This window comes from Myxine glutinosa, chromosome 2, assembly GCF_964187855.1.
Source record: "Myxine glutinosa chromosome 2, kmMyxGlut1.1, whole genome shotgun sequence".
Taxonomy (NCBI): Eukaryota; Metazoa; Chordata; class Myxini; order Myxiniformes; family Myxinidae; genus Myxine; species Myxine glutinosa.
In genome coordinates this window covers 87,479,914-87,503,459 of record NC_136262.1, presented here as the reverse complement: position 1 = coordinate 87,503,459, position 23,546 = coordinate 87,479,914, and the positions used below count along the sequence as shown (strand labels likewise).

Here is a 23,546-nt window from a genome sequence, read left to right as displayed (position 1 = left end):
GGGGGTGGGGGGAATTCCTCAAATTTTGCACGCAATTTACAGATTAATCCGTAAGTCTTGCAACATAAAGTTAAATAATTGTCGGTGGCAATTATACGATGCAGCAATGAAAGACATATTTGTATCAATACCCCAGTTATACCTTGTAGGAATGTATCATAAATCACTTTTCTGAATTGAAAAAGTCCATTTCATGTGTGTTGAGTAAGTTTGCAAATGTCTTGCATTAGTATTTGTCAATGTTCTCCATCTGGCCTGGCCATCATTATGCAACCAACTGAAGCATTGTTCTTCTCAATAGTCTTGTGTCTTAGTTTATTTAACAAATGAAGCTTGATGTTTTTTGTTTTTTTAATTTTTTAGTGAGAACCTAGCGTGGGCCAGTGCTCAGATTCACTGCCAGTTTCATGCAAGTGAGAGTGCTGTGGTGCTCCCTCCACCGTCAACCACCGGCCTAGACGTCCAGGCTGAGAATGAGACTGTTTTTGTTCCAAATAGAGGTCAGAACCTTTGGTATGCATGGGTCAAAAAGCTGATCCTTTAGAACAGTGGTTCCCAAACTTTGGTGTCCTCGACCCAAAATTGAAAATCACAATTCACCTTGCCACACAAATGGTATCAGTACCTACGGTAAAAATTGTCAGAAAAAAAATGCTTAAGACGTGGAAAAACCCCCTCACAAAAAATTTGAGGGGGTGGGGGTTCCAAGTTTTGGGTCGTGACTGGATTTGGGAACCCCTGCTTTAGAGTGGCTGTCCTGTCAACTTGTAGTTTTAATGTTGCAATCTAAGGTAGTGATGTGTTTTCGTTTATTTGCTTCAATTTTTAGGCCTATTATGAAAACCTTTGACATTCTATAGGTCAATGATACCATTTAAAGAAAATAGACATACAGGGTTGGTTATTGATTATTACAGTTTTCAATACGCGACTTTCGAAATGACGAATGAATGCTAAACAAGGCTTTTTGCGCATGCGCCGTTTGTGTGTTTACACTGAATCGGTTCTGCTCGTTGGGCACTTTTGACCTGCGTTTGCAAGTGCAAAATCTGTAATTCAAATAGTCTTTTAAACATCATTTTCGGCATATAGACGATAGAGTGGCAATTTCATAATGGTTAACCATAATTGTTCTGTTCCTGAACGCAAATTGAACTCGCAGAAATATAAGAATTACGAGAAATAAATATCCGTCGATGAGAGGAGTCGGGTTCCTACCTTTTCCTGTTAGTACAAGCGAGCAGAAACTGTGGATATAACACACACACACACACACACACATACACGTCACACACTCACACACACACACACACACACACACACACACACACACACACACACACACACACACACACACACACACACACGTTTGAGACCTGGGAGGGCTCCGTTCCATCTTCTGAAACCCGCATATGGAGATAACAATCAACGACACATGTATGCTTTTCCTTTTAGTACAACAACAGGCATTTTAAGGCCATTTTCCCTGCTAGAGCGGGGGTTAGCCTTGCGGTCCCCATGACAATCTTCTCCATTTTGCCCTATTTTCTACATCTCTCCTTGTTAACCCCCTTGCCCGCATTTCTTCTGCCACCACCTTTAGCCAAGTCTTTCTCGGTCTCCCCCATCCTCTACTTCCTTCTACATTCATTTCCATTGCTCTTCTCAACCAGTCACTTTCATCCTTCCTCAACACATGACCAAACCGTCTCAACCTGTTTCTCTTCCCAGCATCCATCACAGGCTCTATTCCCATCATCTTTCGCAATTCATTTCGCTCTATTCCCATCTTTTAGTACCATATGCAAAAATATCTAATATAATTTCTCTTGTGATCCTGGAACCTTCATCCTTCACAGCTCCTATCTACCACCCTTTACCCCCCCCCCCCCCCCCCCTAACATCATAACTAGTAAGTATCATCACCTTTATTGATGATACTTACTCGGCTATTAACTTATTACAGCTATTACAGATGATACAGCTTTTAACTTAGCCTTTATATTCACACGCCCCAGATATGTCCTTCCCATCGGTGTTCAAAAGCAACTAATCCAGATAAACCGTCTATTCACCGGTAGGGATCCGTCGGGGGTTTGTGTAGTACATGCCAGTCCACTCAGGCCTTGCGCCAGTCCACTCAGGCCTTGCACCTGTCCACTTGCTCAGGAGTTTGCAGTACGCGCAGCTTCCCTGTTTGGTGAGCTGAGAAAGTTCTCCAAGTCTTTCATTCTGCAGAGCCATAGCCCTTTCTCGCAAGTACTGTTCCAAGTATTTTAAGCTTTTAGAAGCTTTGTGAGCCATTTCAGTTTCCTGGGGTTTCTGTGCATGCACACCGAGCATTCTGTGGTGGATCACGGCATTTGGAAAGTTGTGTATTGTGAGAACACTTCTGGGTGGGAGGAAATTAACTTGGACTTTATTAGTAAGTCCTTGTTGACTTGGCTAATCATTTCATCTCAGCTGGCATGTCTATCTCTGCAGGAGAAAGAGGACAATGTATTCTCTCAACGGCACCTAAGATCCTTTTTTGTGACCTGAGGCTCGATGTGGGTGAAAGCAAAACTTGTGAGTTTTAAATCGGCTCTTGAAGGTATCACCTTTTGGTTTTGGTTTTACTGAAAGGGATAAAATGTTGGTTTTTGATTGTTTTGTTGGCATCCTTATTCTTTTGAGCCAACGCCAGGCTCATTGTTTATATGATCATCCTTCTTTTTCTTTTTTAAATTTATGTTGGTTTTTGATGAAAACTTGCATCACTATGCCAACCATCATCACTTCAAATGATGGTGTTAAAATGAATCCAGGTTTTATATATTTTCATTAATGGCTGGAGTGAATCAGTGAGAATAATCTAAAAGCCTGGACTGGATGATTTGGGTTTGCAGACATATACAGTGAGATCATTCCGCCGGATGCTGTGCCCTCATTCCGAGGTCAGGCAGTGAAGTATGCCTACAAACTTACCATTGGATGCCAGCGCGTGAACTCGCCCATCAAACTGCTGCGTGTTCCTTTCCGGGTCCTCGTTTTCCCAGGTATGACCACATTATTATATTATTTTATATATTTTTTCCTTTACAAGAAAGAGGCCTAGGGAAGAGCAAAGTGACTGAATTTAAATGGCAATTAACTGACAGTGGGGGGTGGAGGGGAGTGGGACAATAGTCAGAATCGAAGTATAATGGAATGAATAAAGAGAAAAGAGAGGAAGGAAGGAAACGCATTAACCTCCAAGTAATTAGATTTTGTTGGGTAGGGTGAATAAAGGTATATGTGATTGTGAGTAAGGATGGGAGATGACAGGAGATGGTGGTACACTACTTGCTTGAAGCCCTGGAGGGAGGAGTGGGATAGCACAGCCTCTGGAAGATGACTCCACATACAGTCAGGTTCACTATGTTTTTTCGTTCAAAATTTTGGTAGATTAGCAAAACTATACATTTTTGGAATATTCAGAGCATGAGGAATCCAAAAATTAATGTTTACATTTGCGTAGACACCTTTGCGAAAATGACACTCAGGACAGTGATGAAGATCTGTAAAAGCATATTCCTGAACGGTATAGACCTCGTAGATCCTGTGTATAGGACTTATAGTTCAATCTGATACTACCTATAACTTCCTATAACAACCTATAACTTCAAAGGACTTGCAATATCATGTATTATGTAATACAGTTATATCACAAATATAAAGACAATGGTTTTCAATTACTTTTGTTTGTTGCTTTTCTATAATCCTGAGCACTATTTTGAGGCCTTTATTGGATTCCTTGACCCAGAAAACATAGGATTAGCATATTTAATTAAGTCTCTAGGTTGACTAGAAGCCGAGATCGCGCAAAATATGTATTTTATGGCGGCCATTTTCAAAATCCAAAATGGCGGCCATGCAGGTGTCTGTGCAAATGCCAACATTGATTTTCAGATTCTCCATGCTCTGAAGATTCCAAAAATGTACAGGTTTGCTAATCCCAAAATTTTGAAAGAAATTATATTTGTTAACATAGTGAACCTGACTATCTTCATCACTGTCCTGAATGTCATTTTCGCAAAGGTGTCTACGCAAATGTAAACATTAATTTTTGGATTCCTCATGCTCTGAATATTCCAAAAATGTATAGTTTTGCTTATCTACCAAAATTTTGAACGAAATTATATTTGTTAACATAGTGAACCTGACTAATACTGGAGAAGCGACGAACATACGAGTTGAGGTTTGCGGTCAGCCTGGATATTGGAAGTTATAAAACAGGGATGGGGTTACTGGAAGAATGCGTGTATTCTGGAGTTGCTTGGGACTGTCAGCTGAGAGAGCAGAGGACGCTAGACTGGAGGAGAAACAGTAAAAACAACAGACGCCACCAACTTGCCTCTGATACCAGTGCAACAGACCTTGCCCTTCAGCTTCATAGTGCCCGATTCCAATAATGTTTAAACCTTTAGATTTCACAGAATCCCAGAGAGACTGATGTGATTGCTGTGGCACCAGCCCATAGAGGAGAGCAGTACTCCGTTGATAAAGGCCTTGTAGGCTTAATAGTTCTGCTTTTTCAAGGAAAGCCTCAAAACAACAGTATACGCCCAGTGTCACCTGGCTTTGGAAGCCAGCTCTGCTATATGGTAAGGTCATGGATGATGGTGAGGCCTGGAAGTTCAAGAGACTGAATATCTTCCGGTGGCTGACCGTGGAAATAGGGAGATTTGTTTGACCATCACTCTGGAGTGACAGGTGAAACTGTAGACTTTCTGTTATTGAAGAACATGTTCCATTTATTAGACCAGCAGCATATGACGCAGCTGCGGCCTGCCTGTCATTGAAATGGTGTACTCCGACGGGTCGCCACTCCGATGCAGGATACTCGAATGCCTCATTTTTCCCAGTAAGCTGGTACTTTTTGCCGACCTCGAGAGGACGACAGGCTGAGTCAACCCACCTGTTTTTTATTAACGGCATGACATTAACCTTTGAGCCAACACCAGGCTCATTGTTTATATGGTTAAATGAGAATCAACATCTTCCTTCATCTTCTTTATTTCAAAGGGTGAAATCCTTTTCCAACACAAGCAGGTGTACAGCATTTCGAATCACTAAAGCTTAATCTCTATTACAAATCAAAAGTCAAAATAATAAATGTGAAGGTCCCAACTGGGACAATGTTCAATGTTCTCCTTTCCCCCCCCCCCCCCCCCCCCCCCTATGACGAAATGCCTGGGAGGGTGTGGAAAAGGATGACGGCTACCTGTAACACACGTAAGGATGATAGTTAGTTATCTCCCCCCCCTGGGGATAAGTTTTTGAGGGTACGTAAAAAACTGATTGTCACACAGCTGGAGTGTTAATGTCCATCTGGCACACTGGTTGGCCCACGGTGGCGGGGAGTGCTCGGTGGCTGGAGCTCCTTGGAACCAGCCTGGTTGTGAGGGAAGAGCCGAGCGAGGGCACATGGTACCCGTGTTTTAGGTCCTGTCGGGCAGGGGGATCGCCGTGGTGGAGGATTCACTAAGGCGGGTGAACTGATGGGGCTGCTCGTGATATGTGGCCCCTGAGATGGGCGAGGCGGTGAAACAGGTGGCTGGGCCATATGAGGCAATGGGGCCTGTGTAGGGGTAGGAACAGGTGGCTGGGCCGTATGAGGCAGTGACAATGGGGCCTGTGTGGGGGTTGAAACAGATGGCTGGGCCATATGAGGCTGTGACAATGGGGCCTGTGTGGGGGTTGGCTCTCTGGGCAGTCCCACCACCAGGCCAGATTCTGTCCCTGTGCCACACGTGGGAGTGTTGTGGAAGGGAGTGAACTTTCGAAGGTGTTGTCGGTTCCGGATGGTGACTCTGCCCGATCCGTCAACACGAATGACATACTGGTGGTACTGCCGCACTTCAACCACTGTCCCAGTGCGTTCCCATCTCCCAGGGTGGTTGCCGACCAGGTTCTGCAGGTAGACATGATCGCCCACCTGCAGTGGGGGTAAGAGATGGGTGTGCTCACTCCAGCGTTCACGCTCCCTAGAGTGGCGTCTAGCAAGTGCCATTTCCCGTTGTGACATCAGCTCCGTCCATGTTTCGTGTGGGGAGTATCGGCCCATGGGAATAGGGATGGCATCACGTATGGGTCTTCCAAACAATATAAGTGCTGGTGAGGCTTTTGTTTCAGGGTCAATGGAGTTCCTGTACATCAGCAGAGCCCGCTGGAACTTGTCAACATCAAGAGACCCTGAAGCAGTGACATTGTCCATCAGCATACGCTTGGCCGTCTTCACAGCCAACTCGGCCCTGCAATTTGCGTGTGGGTTTGCCACAGAGGAGATCCTGTGTCGGACACCCCAGGCCGTCAGGAATTCCTGTGTTTGGCCTGATTTGAATTGGGGACCCCCGTCAGAGGTCAATTCTTCCGGGATACCGAATGTAACGAATGTCTCACGCAACCGTTTGATGAGGCCCTCTGCACCTGATTCTGACCTGAAGACCATGGGCCAATGCGAGTATCTGTCCACAATCACCACGTAGTCCTTGCCATTGTGGGTGAAGTAGTCACTGCATATCATTTGGAATGGGTAGGCTGGGGGTGTCGACACAGAGGGGGGTTGCATAGGGTTGCTCTTGGCTATCTGGTGGCAGTGTGCACATTGGTCTCTCACTCGGGCAATGTCGATGGAAATATCAGGCCAGTATACCGAATCCATGGCTCGTGCACGCATCGCACTAACACCCTGGTGGGCGGCATGAAGTGCGTGGAGAATGGGTGTGCGGAGCGTGGGTGGTATAACAATCCTCCGGCCCATCAGTACCACGCCATCCACTACACACAGACTGGCAGAGTAGCGGTGAAAGGGGCGCAGGTCAGCGGGGAGCTCTCTGCAGTCAGCTGGGAACCCATTCTCCAGGTGCGTGATGAGGTTTCGAAATGTCATGTCCGAAGCTGTCGCCTCGCGGACCATGTCCCATGTGACGACTTGGATGACAGATTTAAGGGCGGCGGAAGCAGCTGCAACTGTAGAAGTGTCATCGGCTAAATCAGTGTTCTCTCCGTGCAGGGGAGAGCTGGCCGTGGGGTTGTGGTGGAGTACTGACATGTTAGCGAGGTCAGATTCTGACGGCTCACCTGGTAAGTGGAGGCGAATGGGTTGATCAACAGGGTGTCTTGAAGTGGCATCAGGGCCCAAATTCTTCCTGCCAGGCACATGTATGATTGTGAACCTGTATGGCAGGGTCTTCTCTTTGAGGTTGAGGAGTCTCCTGTTGGCAATATCTGTGAGTGACCTATCATTCAGGACCTGGAGTAGAGGCTTATGGTCGGTGGCCACAATCAGATCTGTACAGCCCAGCACATAGTAACGAGTTTGGTGGAGCGCGTAGGCGATAGCCAATGCCTCGCCTTCAATGGGAGCATACCGGCTTTCAGCAGGATGGGTGAACCTGCTGCCCACTAAGCACAATTTCCAGCCGTCAGGGCAACAGGTAGGTGTTCTGGCCTCGCACTGACAGTACTTCTGCATCATGAGGAATCCGATGCCATCAACCGACCAGTCTGTTGCCAAGCATGTTGGTCGAGATGGGTCAAACAGTCGGACACCCTCCTGCATTTCTTGGATGATGATGTCCTTCAATCTGTGGAATATTTCATCCAACTCCTCTGTCCAGGTGAATTTTGTGGAAGGCTTGAGTAATGCCCGGAATGGCTTCATTTGTTGTGCCATGGCAAAGGCGTACGCTCCCTGGTTGACCAGCCCGAACCAAGATCTAGCACCGGTGATGTCGGTTGGCGTGGGGAACTTCCTAATTGCATCGAGGAACTTGGCGCTGGGCCGTATGTTGGTCGGAGTTATTGTGAGACCAGCAAAGTCAACGGCGTCCTGGGCAAACTGGAATTTCCTTGGATTCAGCGTAATACCATTACGGGCACATACGTCAAGCCATGCGCACGCCTGAAAGAATGCTGCCTCGACAGAATCCGCCCACATGCAGGTGTCATCAACGCACTTTACCTTGTTCTGGAAATCGGCGATGATAGCATCAAAGCGTTGGTTATAACCATCACCGCTGGCCAGGAAACCCTGTGGGGCTACCTTATACCTATAGCGTCCCCATGGTGTGATGAATGTGGTAAAGTGTTGGTCCTCCTCGCGGATGGGCACCGAGTGATACCCATTCCATGCATCGGTCACCGTTTTCTTTGTGCCCTGAGGGATGCGGTCGGCCAGGTGGAAAGGGCTGGGCACATGGTGGGTTTGACGTACGGCCTGACGGTTTAGGGGTTGCAGGTCTACAGTCCGCCTCGGTGTGCCATCGGTTTTGCCTGTCACAACCATCCGGGAGCACCATGTTGTAGGTGTGTTTGTGCTGACCTGCTCCAGCACGCCGATACGGACATCCCTCTGGAGATCAGCATGTACTTTGTCCTGCCAATGGATTGGGATCAGTGCTGGCTTGTGGATAGCCACCGGTGTGGCATTGGGGTCGACATGAAGATGTAGGGGTTCGCATTTCATGAGAGGCAGTGGTTGGTGCTCGCACACATTAAATGTTGTGGGCCCGTAATATTCGAGAAGCCATGCCTTTAGTGCATCTACATTCTCTTCAGTGGCCTGTAATCCCGGGGGTAGAGAGGTTGGTATTGGGGGTGGTTGAAGGTCACGCTTGGGACAAGAACAGGTTGGCTCCTCATAATTCTCTGCAGCTGCAGTCGAGGCTAGGTGTTCTGTGGGAGTGGTAGCTGGGAAGTTAATGGGGATGGTACCCAAGGCGACAAGTGCCTCTCTACACAGGAATGCTTTCTCCATGCCGTTGGACACATAACACAGCAGCCGTGTTGACCGGGGAGAACCGCTGGTGTCTCTAATGGTGATGTCAACCGCAATTCTGCCCATCACGCCTAGGTCTTCTTTAATCGCCCCGCGCATGACAAGTTTAACGGGAAGGAGGTCGTGCTCTTTATAACCCATATTGTAGGCAGACTTTAAGGGTATTATAGAACTTTGGCACCCGGTGTCAGCAACCATTGACATGTTGATCGGTGTCAGGTGACTGATATCCTGTATGGGGTGTCCTAGTGATGAATGTTCCAGGGGGAGTGGGGTCATAGTAACCAACAGCATTGGGTGGGGTTTAGAGGGGCGGGCCACCCATTGTCCATCAAACATATGGTGAGCAAGGCCTGCGGCCTCCTGGTGCCCCGATGTGGTGCATAACTGGTCATAGATGTAAGTAGCAGAGTCGTGTGGCGCATCTTTGCTCACCCCCGGTGGGGTGTGTTCCTTAGGCGTGTACCTGCGGGCTGCTCCTTGGTGGCAAAATCTGGATGACTTGTCGCGATGGCCCCAGGTGCCACAGGTGGTACATTTGTTGCATGATTTGGTATAGTGACCTTTAACTGCGCATTTGGCACATGTAAATGACCAGGCCTCACAGTATCTTGATCTGGTCCTTCGGTCATTCCTGGGCCCATGAGTGGGGTTGCCACATGCCCAGCATCTCGCCATACTATTATTACTAGGTCCTGGGGCTGTAGGTGGTCTGGGGTTGTTATACGTGGCACCTGCCGAATCTCCCACAGCCCCTCTGGTCACCTTGCCCTGCTCCTTCTGGGCAATGAAAGAGACTGTCTCCTCTAGGGTTCTGTCTGTTTTGGTGTCACCTAGCAAGTCGGACATAATCTCGGGGTCAGCAATGCCCCTCACCAAGTTATCTTTGATTATTTCCTCGCTGAAGTCAAATATGTGAGTGCAGTCTGGTACCTTACACTTGGCTGTGTACTGGCAGAGGGCAGCCTGGCCTCGGAGGCTGGCCAGAAATGTTCTGATGCCTGCTCCAGGTGATTGGGTCATCTTGCTCAGCTTTATGCAATGGACGAGGATTCTCTCGTCTTTGACAGCCAGTCTTTTGATGGCGGCCATTAGGTCCTTTTCCGCCATGTTGCCAACGTCACCCTGAAGATCACGCATGATGTCCGCCCTCAGCTCATGGTCGCAACAATAGAATAGGGCCGTGGGTACAATGTTGCCGGAGATCGCCATACCGGCCTTGTACATGTCCCACTGTCTAGTGAATGAGGACCAATGTTCAGGGTCACATCTGGCAGAGATGGTTGGGGGGTCTAACTTGAGCTTTGGCGGAGCTGGTGGGGGCCGCACAGCTTGTACGGTCCTGTCATGGATCTGCATTGCTGCGGTTAAGGCTGCCGCGAAGGCAGCGTCCATGTCCTGGGACTGCCAGTCGCATCCCTCCACGGGGCACTGTAGGCTCGGCATGTTGGAGGTCTGTCACGTGCAGGGGGGTTCGATCGTCTGCTCACTGCTGGCTGGAGGTACTCTTGTAGCCGTCATAAATGAGAATCAACATCTTCCTTCATCTTCTTTATTTCAAAGGATGACGGCTACCTGTAACACACGTAAGGATGATAGTTAGTTAATGGTCATCCTTCTTTTTCTTTTTTTAATCTCAAGCACGTTTGTGCATACTTAACGATAATAAAAACCTCGCTTTTTCTTGGAATATTTATTTTAAGGAAATCTCAAACAAAAGCATTGTATCTTACACAAAATTAAAAAGAATTGTTCACAAATCCTGTTCGGTCAGCATATGGGTCTGCAACAGCCTCATAATGGATTGACCTGTATTAATTTGGACTCCAGACCAATAAATGGTGTCGCTTATCCTTTATTTATTTATTTTTACCCCTTTTAATCGGTGAGTGTATGTTTTTCAAGTCAAGGACTTTACTTTATACACAAATTACAAAGCCATTAGTCAGTGCTCCATGCAAACTTTTTTTCCTGGGTGCCCTGCAGGGAAAGCTTGTCATGCTTTCCCATTGAATTTAATGACCAACAGATGTTGCTGAGTGTTTGCTTTCTTGTTTCCAGGCCTACGGGACTACCGGTCACCTGGAGATGGCGAGTCCGTAGCTCCTGCTAATCCCTTCCTGGATGAGGATGTGGGCGATGAGGAGGGCTGTAAGAGGGACAATAGCCTCCTTGAAGTTGCTACTGAGCTCATTATGGAAGCAACAGCACAACGTAACCCAAGTAGGAAATCATTAATATAGTTCGACTAGGAATGTTGTAATCTATATAATTATTAAGAGCCTTATGCATGTTGGGGGAAGATGGGTTAGAGCAGTGTTTCTCAGCCGGATTTACCAGACGACCCACCAATCCTGGTATGTGGTCGTCGAGACCCCCTGTTATCACTACAAGGGTTAAATAAAATTTTAAAAAACACACGGGGTTGTGGATATTGAAAAAAAAAACACTTTACTGGGGAAAATATTGGGTTTATTAAAGTGGGGTTTTTAAACCCAGGTAGGGCAAACTGGGCTGGGCCCATTAGTGCCAACCCTGACTACAGGAGTAACAAAAAGGCTAGAACCTGCGCCATTTTAATTTCCTTTTTCACAGATATCAATTTGGGAACTAGTCTTACTCAGCAACCATCGTAGCTCGCCCTCGACATCGATCAGACTGTTTCTCACTTTAGTTTTGGTCACTACTAAGCTTGAGAATGCAAGTTCTCATCGGTAAGTCGTTGGGAACATCACTAGGGCTTGTGTAACTACTTAGCACAGACAGCTTGTGACCAATCCGGAAACCCACTCGTGACCCTCTTGTGGTTCATGACCCACCGTTTGAGAAACACTGGGTTAGAGGGAGTCATATATTTTTATATAGCTATTTATTTATTTTTACATTGTTAAATGTTGTGTTGATTGTTGTCCTCCAGTGGGCCACATGTTTTCGTTTATTTGCTGTTTGTAACTGGTTCATGTTTTCCAAATAAGCCATGCACCAGACTCGTTTCGATCCTTGTCTTCCATCCCCATCTCTCTACTTTCTATCTTCCTCCATCACTCAAAAACTGTTCCTAGATGTCCCTTGTATTAATCGCTATACAGTACCCGACATTCCTTCTTCATATATTCTGTAGTGTTCCACATGGTCTGGATCCTACATTCCAATTTCCATCCCTGCTTGGCTCACCTTCCTCCTTCTAATTATTTTCTTACCCCCAAGAAATAAATTCATTTTTAAATACAAAATAAATTGAAAAAATTCCTCCCCATCCCTTCGTTCCTTAATTATTCATTCCATTTTCATTCGTCATATACATCTGTAATCGTGTCCTTGGTGCTTCTCTATAATTAGGACGTCATTCGTAATAGGGAACGTTCTGTCCTCTTCCACACTACCGGTCAAAAGTATTAGAACACCTCAATTTTTCCAGTTTTTATTGAAATTTACGCAGTTTAATGTCTCAATGTACTCTGAAATTAAACATAGAACAATTAAACAATTGGAGATAAAAAAAGAAATCATAGAATCATTTTCTTTAACAAAATTTAATTTTAATTTTTGACTCAGCAAAGTAGCCACCTTTTGCAGATATAACCGCCGAACACACTCGTGGCATTCTTACAACAATGGAAATCAAATATTGTTCGGGAAGTTCTTCCCAACACTGTTGCAGAAGTTCCCACAAATGTGTTGCACTTGTAGGTTGCTTTGCTTTCACCCTTCTGTCCAGTTCATCCCAAACCAGCTCGATGGGGTTTAAGTCTGGAGACTGTGCTGGCCATTCCATGATTTGAAGCCTACCGTCTTGTTCTTTTCCTCGAAGGTAGTTTTGACATAGCCTGGAGGTGTGTTTAGGGTCATTATCTTGCTGTAGGATGAACCCCCTGACCAACTAGGCATATACCAGAGGGTATTGCATGGCACTGCAAAATGCTGTGGTAGCCCTTTTGGTTCAGGGTGCCAGTCACTCTGTGCAAGTCGCCGACTCTGGATCCAGCAAAAGAGTCCCAGACCATCACGCTTCCTCCTCCATGTTTGACAGTTGGTGTCACACACTGAGGAACCATCCTTTCGCCTACTCGACAGCGTACAAAAACCCTGCGTGATGAACCAAAGATTTCAAATTTTGATTCATCAGTCCATAAGACCTTCTTCCAGTCTTCAGTAGTCCACTGGCGGTGCTTCATGGCCCAGCAAGCCTCTTTTTCTTATTTTTCCATCTTAGCAAAGGCTTTCTTACTGCCACTCGACCTGTCAAACCTGCAGCTCGAAGTCTTCTCTTCACAGTTGAAACTGAGACTTGCTTACTTCGACCAGTGTTAAGCTGTGCTTGAAGCTGTTGTCATGTGAGCCGCCTATCACGCAAGCTGTTGACTCTCGGAAACTTGTCTTCTGATTCTGTTGTGGCTTTGGGTCTGCCAGACCTCTTCCTGTCAGGGTTTCCTCCAGTTTCCAAGTGCCTTTTTATGGTGTAGGAATCTGTACTCACTGACACCTTGGCTTTCTTTGCAATTTCTCTAAAGGAAAGACCTACACTTTTAAGGGTTATAATAGTCAGTCTGTCTTACTGCACCTTTGTACCATTTCAGGTTATTCACTGGACTTGAATTGCTTAAATTTCAATAAAAACTGGAAAAATTGAGGTGTTCTAAAACTTATGACCGGTAGTGTATATCTGCGTTTACCATTCCCATCGCCCCTCATTTTCCCTTCCCTTCCCTCCATCCCATTCTCTTAGGCAGGTCTTTCAAGAGTGCTGCCCATTGTCACCTCATGCTTTCTTCCACACCCACAACTGTGCTCCTCTACCGTTGTTGATCTCCCCTTCCCCTCACCTCCTCTTCCCTTTACTTTTGGTCACTTTTCCACTGGTATGTGATGTCTTTGTCTCTGTGTTACCCTTTGATCCCCTGTAAGTCTGTGTATTTGTTGCCCTCTTACCATTTAGCTCCTCTTTGAGCCAAGGTTCCTGCACCCAAAACATAAATGCATGGGAGATGTCCTTTGAGATGCCCTTCCCATTAGTTTGAGATTGAATGTATCCACCTATTACTAGACCTGGACAGAAGCCAACCTAATGGTCAGAGATCAAAGTTGCAGAAAAGATTAATCTTGAGGTTTGCTGCAATTATCAATGTCATCACTTTGCTTATGATAGGGAGAACACTTTGCCCTCTTACCTACAGGTTGCTGTGTTTCCTCCCCTCCTCTTAGTTCATTTATCTGCATGTTGCATCCAATGGTTAGCCCACTGACTGGCATTCCATACCCAATGTTACACTGGTATATTGAAGTATTAAGTGTTCATTTGGCACCATTCTTCCAAATTGGAGTTTTGATAGTGATTTTCCATGATGCAGTCAGACATGCTGCAGACTATGTTTAAACACCAAGTACTCCCAAATGTGCGTGTGCGGTCCACCATCGGGACAAAACAAGTATCTGCACTCCAATCTGGACACTCGATCTGACCACAAATATCACCTGTCCATCCACCAATTATGGGATAACAGTAAATAAGGGGTGGGAAATGCAGGATAAAATAGCAAAGCTCACGTGTTGCCTGGAGAATTATGCTCGGCCCAAATGTCGACAAGCCGAACTTGTTTTTAGTTGTTAAACTTGTTTTAGCAAAAAGGATGGCCAACTCAATGTTTTCCTTCACAGGCTACTTATTCTATGATGTGACAGCTTTTCTGCGAAGCCATTTTAGGAGACGTCCTAAAGTTCAAAGTTATGCCCTTTTTAGACTGAGAAAACATCACATATTGTACATGGGTCCATTTTCCAGAGTTTTCCCCCTTACCATTTGACATATTGAACTGAAACTTGGTACATGGTTGTATTATGATAACTTGTTCTGTAGCTTTGCATACCTAAAACAATTTGTCCTACTGTATATGACTCAATTGTAGAGTTCTGGGAACAAGAGCATTCATTGGGACTAGTAGAGGACATTATTGCAAAGCACTCCCTCTTGTTATCATCTATATAATAATACCGTAAGGACTCGACTTTGTTATCCCTTTTACGCCGCACCCAGTGACCCGATGCCCACGGCACTAATGGATTTACGATCTACGAACCGCGCTCTTTGTTTATCACGTATAGACATACTCGAAAAATCTGAATTAGCCGACGTTGGGGCCCAAAAGCATCCGATTAACGGCCGATACGACGCCATCTTACGACGCCATCGTATTGGCGTCTGCTGGGTGAAGGCGCAGCAAGCCGTCCGCTGATTGGACAGTCGAAGGCGACAGCAAGCCGTCCACTCAGTGGACAATCCAGAGCATGCATTCCGCCATTTGTGCCGGTGTCATCGATCGCGGTGTACGCTAACCTCATCAGGTGGGTTTACCATAATTTATTCCATATACTGTGATTACGACGAAGTGAAACCGATCAGCAGCCCATCAGTATCATATAAAGCAATAAATAACAAGGCTTCAGCTTCTGAAAGCTTAAAACAAAGTGTACTTCGCCGAGTGACGAAACATAGGCGTAGGCCTAGGCCCTACCTATCCAGTTGTGTTTCCGTTGTGGCCATGATCTCAACAAATGGCGTAGGCCATGTGGCGTCGGGTAGGTCATGAGGCGTCGGGTAGGTCATGATCAGCCCCCCCACCCCCTTTCGTTTCACCAACTCCTGCATCTGCCACCGTTCATGATTATCAAAGTAGGCTTTACCCTGTCTACGATAAGGTAGAAATCAGTGAGTTGTATACGAAGAGATAAAAGGATGGCATTGACTTCGAGACGGTATGTGATATTTTCAAAAGTATATCGTAGCGTTGTCATTTAAGTAGATTGCAATAAATACGTTGTTCATATACGCACTCTTCATTCTCATCTTTCTTCCTAACTCTTACTCGGACAAGCAAATCCCCTATGCCATCCATAATGGTACACTCTATCCATACACCACATCCTTTCTTCCGTGGATGTTCCACGGGTTTCGGCTAGTCATTATTATTATCTATTATATTGTTACTGATCGCGGTTTAGATGTTACTTTGCCGAGCGAAGGCTCCGCGACCGAACAGTTATTCCCCGATTAGAACCCGATTCCACCCAAACGTTGGCCGGATCGCACCGCAGCTATTCAATAGGGAAAAGACAAAGGTGACACGGATGTGAAGAAGAAGAAGAAGAAGACAAAAAGGTTGGAAATACTACTAAATTTATTCCTACTATTTACATGCTCAAAGTAACCAAGGAGAAGGAAAGATAATAAAATAATATACAGAAGAATCAGAGACACAGTGCAATTATTAGCTTATACAGACTTAATTAACCCAGGGACAAGACACACAGAACAAACTCACGTACACAAGAAGGGTGGAGGAAAGGAATGAATGCTGGAAGGAGGAATGGGAAGGTTCAGCTGGGGCAGATGGTTCGGGCTTGATCCCGCACGGGACGTCGGCTGGACCTCGACGGCCACCGATGCCACCGATGCCACCGCTATCTGGTCCCCGCGGGGTAACGGGTTGAAGCTGCCTGGTGGAGTCAACGCTGCTTGTGGAGCCAAAGCTGCTTATCTGGCTCACCTCAGGGCGCGTCTGCCGTCTCTGGCGCAACTGCTGGTAATTGACCTGGAACCTTCTCTCTCTTGGCCCTGGTGTCTCCTCACCATCGACAACTCAACGTCAACCAACGCAACCACTGACCACTCGACGCCACCACTTCTCACCACCGACTTCTTACCACCGCAACCAACGCAACCCCTGACCCTCCTCTGACGACCAACTCATGACTCACTCTGGTTTACTGACTCCCTCTCACTCCTTCAACGCTTCTTGCGCGCGCGCCTTTATAGCGCCTCCAGCGATCAAGCCGCCGGCCTTCAGGACACGCCCATCGGTGTGCTCACCTCGGCCCTGATTGGTCGGCACGGCCCTCTAGCTCCGCCCTTGATGACGATGGGCGGGCACGCCTTTCTTCCCCGACCCGAGCCTCGTGGCCAATGGTGGTTTTGGAGGGGAGGTAATTGGCAATCGAGGCTCGGCAATGACGAAAGGGGATGTGAAGGAAATGGGGATTTTGGGGATGGGAATGAAAGGGGATCTATTCTCTTTCACTGGTGCAATGGAGTACTTCAATTAATGGGAGACACAGCCTTACTCTAAAACACAGAATAAGATATAACTATCAAACAGGGGTATTCTATTATTTGGCTGACGTGTATGCTTGTGGACTAATTATGGGATGCCCTTTCACCTTTACACAGCTCCGGAGGCAGGGGGGCGCAGAATAAACAATAATAACAATTCACTCAATCAAAAAAATATACAGTTCTCATATCCGCAACAATATTGTTACGGACACGGCTAAAGATGTTGCTTGACCGAGCGGAATGGCCGCCGTGTTCGTACAGTTTACCCGATTACCCCGAACGTTGGCCAAATCGCGTCACAGATATTCAATTGGGGAAAACTCTAAAGCGATCGAATGGAAAGAGGAAGAAGAGGACGAAGACGTACAGAAGAGGAACAGGATTTATTATTTATACCACACAAACGAAAAGGAGCAGTCAAGGTTATTTACAGCAGGTGACACAGTGCAAAGATTAGCTTATCTAACTGGCTTACTTAGTCCCAGACAGACCACAGACAAACGGAACAAGGCTGACTCACACAGGGATTGATGGCAGGTAGACCGATGGCACAAGGTGCACCTTGGCTCGGGGACAGGATACAGCTCAGTCTTTGGGAGGTCTTTCTTAATGGCAGAGGTCTCTCGGCGCTCGGAGGGTGCGTCCTTTCGCCTTCAGCTCTGCGTGCATCTCTCGTCACCACTCCCTCTGCTGCGCATGCTCAACGGGGAGTGACACGCCCTCGGCTGGTTAGCTCCGCCCCACTGGGGCCGGTCCGCCGCTTCCATTGGGTGCGGGGGTTACCGGGCTCCGCCCTTGACGAGGAGCTGACAGGGAGCCCCTATTTGGTAACCCCGTCGAGCACATGTTCGATGGCGGCTCGTTGGGAAGGCCTAGTGCCCTCCCAACACCCCCTACCAACCAAGCCGGAGTGAGGACGCGCACTTCCCGCGCCCGCCGCTGCTGCTGTTGTTGTTGTTGTTGTTGCTACTGAGAACTGTGAGGAAGAGCTGCGGGGAGGTATTGGGAGGTCCTAAACTTCCTAACGGTGCCATACAATCACATTCTGGTGCAACGAAGGGTCAGAATAAATGGAAACGAATCCTTAACTGACATAGACTAAGAATAACTAGCAAGATGTCCTATAGTTGTCTACGTGAGATGCGGTGGACCTGGATGCGACATTTAATGGGGGGAAATAGGGGGAGGTCGGGTCTACAGAGTGTTGGTTACAGAAAGTGGGACGAGGGATTGAGGGATTGGGGAGAGTTGGGGAGTATTGAGGAAATAGGGGAATATTTACAAGCGGATATGGATGGATGTAAATCCCATATCCGCAACACTGCACCCTTCTCTACCTCGGGGCGGCCCGACCCGATAAATTTTTACCTACTTTAGTGTGGCACACAGATGTAGTTCCCTCTACTATTAACTCAACCCTGAGTGCGACAGTTTTACAGATATTCACAAATGAGTAAATATGTCCCCCTGCGACGTTGCACCCTTCTCCTAACAGAAACACACCCACAGGATAACCGAATCGCGGAATGGTCTTCAAACTATACATTGACGGTGGGGAGCATTATTTACTTTATTTACAAAACTAACCCAGGACCTGCGATTGTTCTTTCTGGGGGGAGACAGTCTGCTCTGCATCGATGCACCATGAAAACACCCAAAACGCACCAATACATTCTCAAGCACCAATCAGTGCAGTCACCACTGTTCATCAATAAAATAAAACCAACAAACCCAAACCCTGCAGGTGTCTCTTGCTCTTCGGCTCCCTCTGCTGGCTATTATTATTGTCTTCCAGTTGTTGTCTTTCTTTCATTTTCTTACTGGCGGCCTATTTGCAATAAAGCTTGCCCAAACGTGTCCATTTTATTTATTTTATTTATGGCCCACAGGGCCGACTACGTGTGGTTCACCTGTGGGGCATCGGTGCCCTGTGGCCAAGGTCCGCCAGCAAGATTTCGGGCCCTCATGGCCGGTTCCAGCAGAGTGGCCATGCCCCAACCCATGGGGTCCATAAGTGGTGCTCGGCCACAGACATGTGGTCCATAATGTGGTGCATCGATGCAGACAGCTGGTTCTGAGAGTTCCGGGCGCACAATGGCCGACTCACGCACGCTCCCCTCGGCGCCCAATGGCGCACAGGTCATGTGGGAGACAAAAGGGGGACAAGAGAAATGAGCGAGGGGTAAGGTCACAAGGGTACACGTCAATAAGGCAATGCAAGGCGAAATGCGTACGGAGAGCGAAATGAGAAAGCTCGTCCCTACCGTACGTCACCCCCCTGTCACCTACACTACCCTTGCCCTTACCCCATATGTACAAAATTTACACCTTTACAAATTCGTCGCTAATGTCACGTCTTCCCCATTTTTCTCCTATACCAAATTCGTTACCACAATCCCTCTAACCAAAATTTGCTATCACCAATTCATCATCAATCCTCATAAGGAGGGAGAGATGGAACAACAAAGCACAATGTCACACCCACGTCATGATGCGTCTCACAATCCAAAACATCTGCACAATAAAAATAATAAAACATGGCATGGTGTGGAGTTACGTCACCTCAGGTGAGTGGATGTAGATGGTGCGAGGAGATTCTTCATCCTAACTATCCTCTAAATGATTTTAACACACTTTACACTACCCGGGGTCTCTCCCTGCCAATCCATTGGCCAACTTACACTATGGGTTCTAAAAACCAAATTCCCATTGACCAAACTGTGGTGCTTCTCAATTTGGGGCCTCACTCCCCCGATTCATCTCCCGGTGCCCTTGCACAATTTCTTGGCTGTGACGTGTAGCTCTCCCAGCAGGTCTACCCACCTGCACACCTGCACCACTGCAGTTGCCACCTGAGCTTACCTAGCTCCTCGCCCTAACCTATCTAACTGGGGAAGGCCCCTCCTGGCTCTGTCACCCCTTGGTGCCCTCTGGCACTGGGCTACCCGGGTCCGTCCTCCGGATCCTCGGGCCCCATCCACAACTACCGGCTCCCAGAGCCCACCTGCGGCCTCACCTGGCCGACATCCTCACAGTGGTGGAGTGCCCAACCCAACTACACACACTAACAGGCTACACGCCCAGCCATTTCCACAACACTAATGCACCCATCCACAATACCATTCTCTCACCCGCACCACAGATGCCAATATCCAACCACAATTTACCTATACCCTCTACCTAACACTTACACTACCCGCCCCGGGTATTCGTGATGGGGGTCCACTCTTCCCCCATTCACACCTCTGCACCATCCACTCCACTCCATAGTTTCCACCATACTCACTCCACTACCATCCATTCCAATACCCCATATACTCTACACTCCATGTCTTCCACACAACCATTTATTCCATTTACCTGTTGGTGCACACCTGTGCACTCACACCTGGTGCCACCTGCACCCTCCTCCTTCCTGGACCATTTGGTCAACACAATACCCATCAATATCACTCACTTATACACTGCTCCATACACCTGTTCAGTTGCACACCTGTGCAATCACACCTGTTCCTTATACACTTCCAATCCTCAAACACACGGCATCATCTCATCTAACTACCTGTTGCCCTGCTAACTTAGTGCTCCCTGTCTTCCCTTTAAACTAAGCACATACCACGTCATTATCATCCACACTAATCTACCTGCGTCCCCACTACAGGTATCCTTGTCACTAACTAACCTTAACGTTACCTAATGTCATCTTCGCTAGATCCCTACACACAATATCCTAACCCACCCGGGCTAGTTTTCACTGCCATAAACCCCATAACACTAGTGCTCCTTTGCCCCCCCCCCCCCCTTTTGTGAGGGATGACAGAGTTGCAATCCCACCACATCGGGGAGGTCCCACTATCAATTTTGCTCACCAAATTTCAACCAATCAAAATTTTTCCAATTACTGCCAATTCTATTCACTTTTCTAAATTTCGTATCAAATCACTATCACTATCACTATCACTATCACCATCATCACAGTCCACTATATCCTAGCCTCGGTGCGTCGTGACATCATTAAACTCGGTTCGTAAAGCCGAGCAATGAATTCGGGTGGTTTGGTCGCCTGCAGGTTGAATCCGTCCGGCTTTCGGTTCAAGGGAGGTGGTTTGGTCGGGCCGAGATTCCACGCACCATCTCGGCGAGGCACCTTGCGGTCCCGGGCCTGATGGCTCAATCTCCCCCGGTCGGAACCCCGTCCCCACGAGGGGGCACCGTTCCGCTTCCTCCCACTCGCCCTTGAACCGTACCGGTCGCCTGGCCCGACAAGGCCCGGACTCGACCGTGCAGGGCGGGGCCAAGCCCGAATCGGCAACGACGCTTCGAAGAGAAGCGACGCAGCATCGATCCGCACCGGGCCTCGCACCCAACAAAGCACACCGCGCCCCGAGTGCTCGCATCGGCTATCCGTCGCCCTAACCACTAACCCGGTTACCGTCGATGCTTCACCTGCATGCTCACACGCATACGCTACCCCTTTTACCCTCACAAAACCCGGCGTTCCAACGCCGTCCGTACATTCCACCAACGCTCTCCCTGTTAAACACCACACCTCTCGCGCACACTTGCGCACACCTCGGTCCACACCTCTCCTCCGTTACGTCCTCCGTAACACTCACCATGGGCGTGCACTCTGGCATCCACCCACTAACGCGCTCACATGGGCTCTCCCACACTCGCGCTACCACCAACTCAGGTGTGCTTCCTCGCACACGTTCCACCACCACCTTACTCTCCGTGTCACACTCCGTACACCCCGACGTGCATTCTCGCTCGCACTCGGTTTCACACTCGCGCTCCGATGTGCCCTCTCGCACCTGCGCCATCACCAACTCACTCTCCGTGTCACACTCCGTACACCCCGACGTGCATTCTCGCTCGCACTCGGTTTCACACTCGCGCTTCGTAACACACTCACCCCTTGACGCACACTTTTTTTTCCACACGCGTGCCATTTCCACTCACACGGGACCCTTCACCAACGCCCGGATGCTTCCTCGATCCCAAGCGCACGAAAATTCTTTTGTCGCCAAACATCCTCTTACAAAATCTCCCCGCACAATACACAGCACGTCTCACCTTCGGGGTTCTTCTTCCTCCCTGCACCAAAACCTGCAAACTCTTTATTTGGTTAGTGCGTACATCATCATGATTTGAGCAGGGACTTTGCACATTTTCCATTTCTCCCTGCAATTCCCGGGCTACCTCCATCATCTCTTCAATTTTAATTCCCAGCACTGCTTTTTCTTTATTCACCTCGACGACCGCTGGCTTTAATAAAACACCCTCCTCTACCTCAGCGGTCGCCGGCTTTTCCAAACCCCGTGTCGCGATTTCTACCCCCGTCATTGTCCCCGTGCTTTCCTTCGCTTCGCTCAACCAGCGCTTCTCGACCCGCGTTGCCTCCTCGTGCACCCCTAGGACCCTTTCGCCCAACTTGCGGTCTCTGTCGCTCTGCTCCCTTTTCTCTCTATCGGCCCTCATTCCGTTCGTTGTTGCTTCCATTTGGTTTCCCCATTGTTCCATTCTGGCTTCCAGCCTCTCCATAAGGGCCCTCATTTGTATCATCATAAAAAGGTTCGAATCCACCAGCGGCGCTGCTATGGTCGCGGGCGCCGTGGCCATGTGCGAGGCGCCATTTTGCGCGCCCGTAACCTCGTGCACGAGAGCGCCATTTTGTGCGTCTGATACACCCTCAACCACCTCATTGCTCTCCTCCTCCCTTTCTTCCCCTAAGTCCTGGGTTACACCTAACCCGTCTATCTCCCCCACCGACATCCGATCGCCTTGATTGTCCATGGCGCGATCTCAAAATTCGGGTTTTTATTTTAAAACAAAACAAATTTCACAGTTAATAATTTCGAGCGCGTGAAGCGCGCTTCGGGTCCAATCTCACTTCCTGACACCAAATGTTACGGTAATAACACAATTGGTGTCCAAAATTTGGGCTAAATAAATTTAGTCCCAGGTTCGAATCCCAACTCCTGACTACCAAATGTTACGGACACGGCTAAAGATGTTGCTTGACCGAGCGGAATGGCCGCCGTGTTCGTACAGTTTACCCGATTACCCCGAACGTTGGCCAAATCGCGTCACAGATATTCAATTGGGGAAAACTCTAAAGCGATCGAATGGAAAGAGGAAGAAGAGGACGAAGACGTACAGAAGAGGAACAGGATTTATTATTTATACCACACAAACGAAAAGGAGCAGTCAAGGTTATTTACAGCAGGTGACACAGTGCAAAGATTAGCTTATCTAACTGGCTTACTTAGTCCCAGACAGACCACAGACAAACGGAACAAGGCTGACTCACACAGGGATTGATGGCAGGTAGACCGATGGCACAAGGTGCACCTTGGCTCTGGGACAGGATACAGCTCAGTCTTTGGGAGGTCTTTCTTAATGGCAGAGGTCTCTCGGCGCTCGGAGGGTGCGTCCTTTCTCCTTCAGCTCTGCGCGCATCTCTCGTCACCACTCCCTCTGCTGCGCATGCTCAACGGGGAGTGACACGCCCTCGGCTGGTTGGCTCCGCCCCACTGGGGCCGGTCCGCCGCTTCCATTGGGTGCGGGGGTTACCGGGCTCCGCCCTTGACGAGGAGCTGACAGGGAGCCCCTATTTGGTAACCCCGTCGAGCA

The 23,546-nt window shown here is 48.0% G+C and overlaps 1 protein-coding gene across 5 annotated transcripts in view; it reads left to right on the top strand.

Annotated features, from left to right (window-relative positions):
* Positions 1-23,546, top strand: part of RGP1 (RGP1 partner of RAB6A GEF complex) — a 52,209-nt gene that overhangs the window by 10,273 nt on the left and 18,390 nt on the right. For 2 of the 5 annotated variants that reach the window (XM_078771183.1, XM_068107866.2), the window contains 4 exons: positions 364-500; positions 2,485-2,568; positions 2,889-3,038; positions 10,865-11,026. In XM_078771183.1, the coding sequence (XP_078627309.1) occupies positions 364-500; positions 2,485-2,568; positions 2,889-3,038; positions 10,865-11,026 (533 nt within the window). Of the gene's footprint in view, positions 1-363; positions 501-2,463; positions 2,569-2,888; positions 3,039-10,864; positions 11,027-23,546 lie in introns of all 5 variants that reach the window. The other 3 variants (XM_068107864.2, XM_078771184.1, XM_068107865.2) reach the window with 3 other exon arrangements.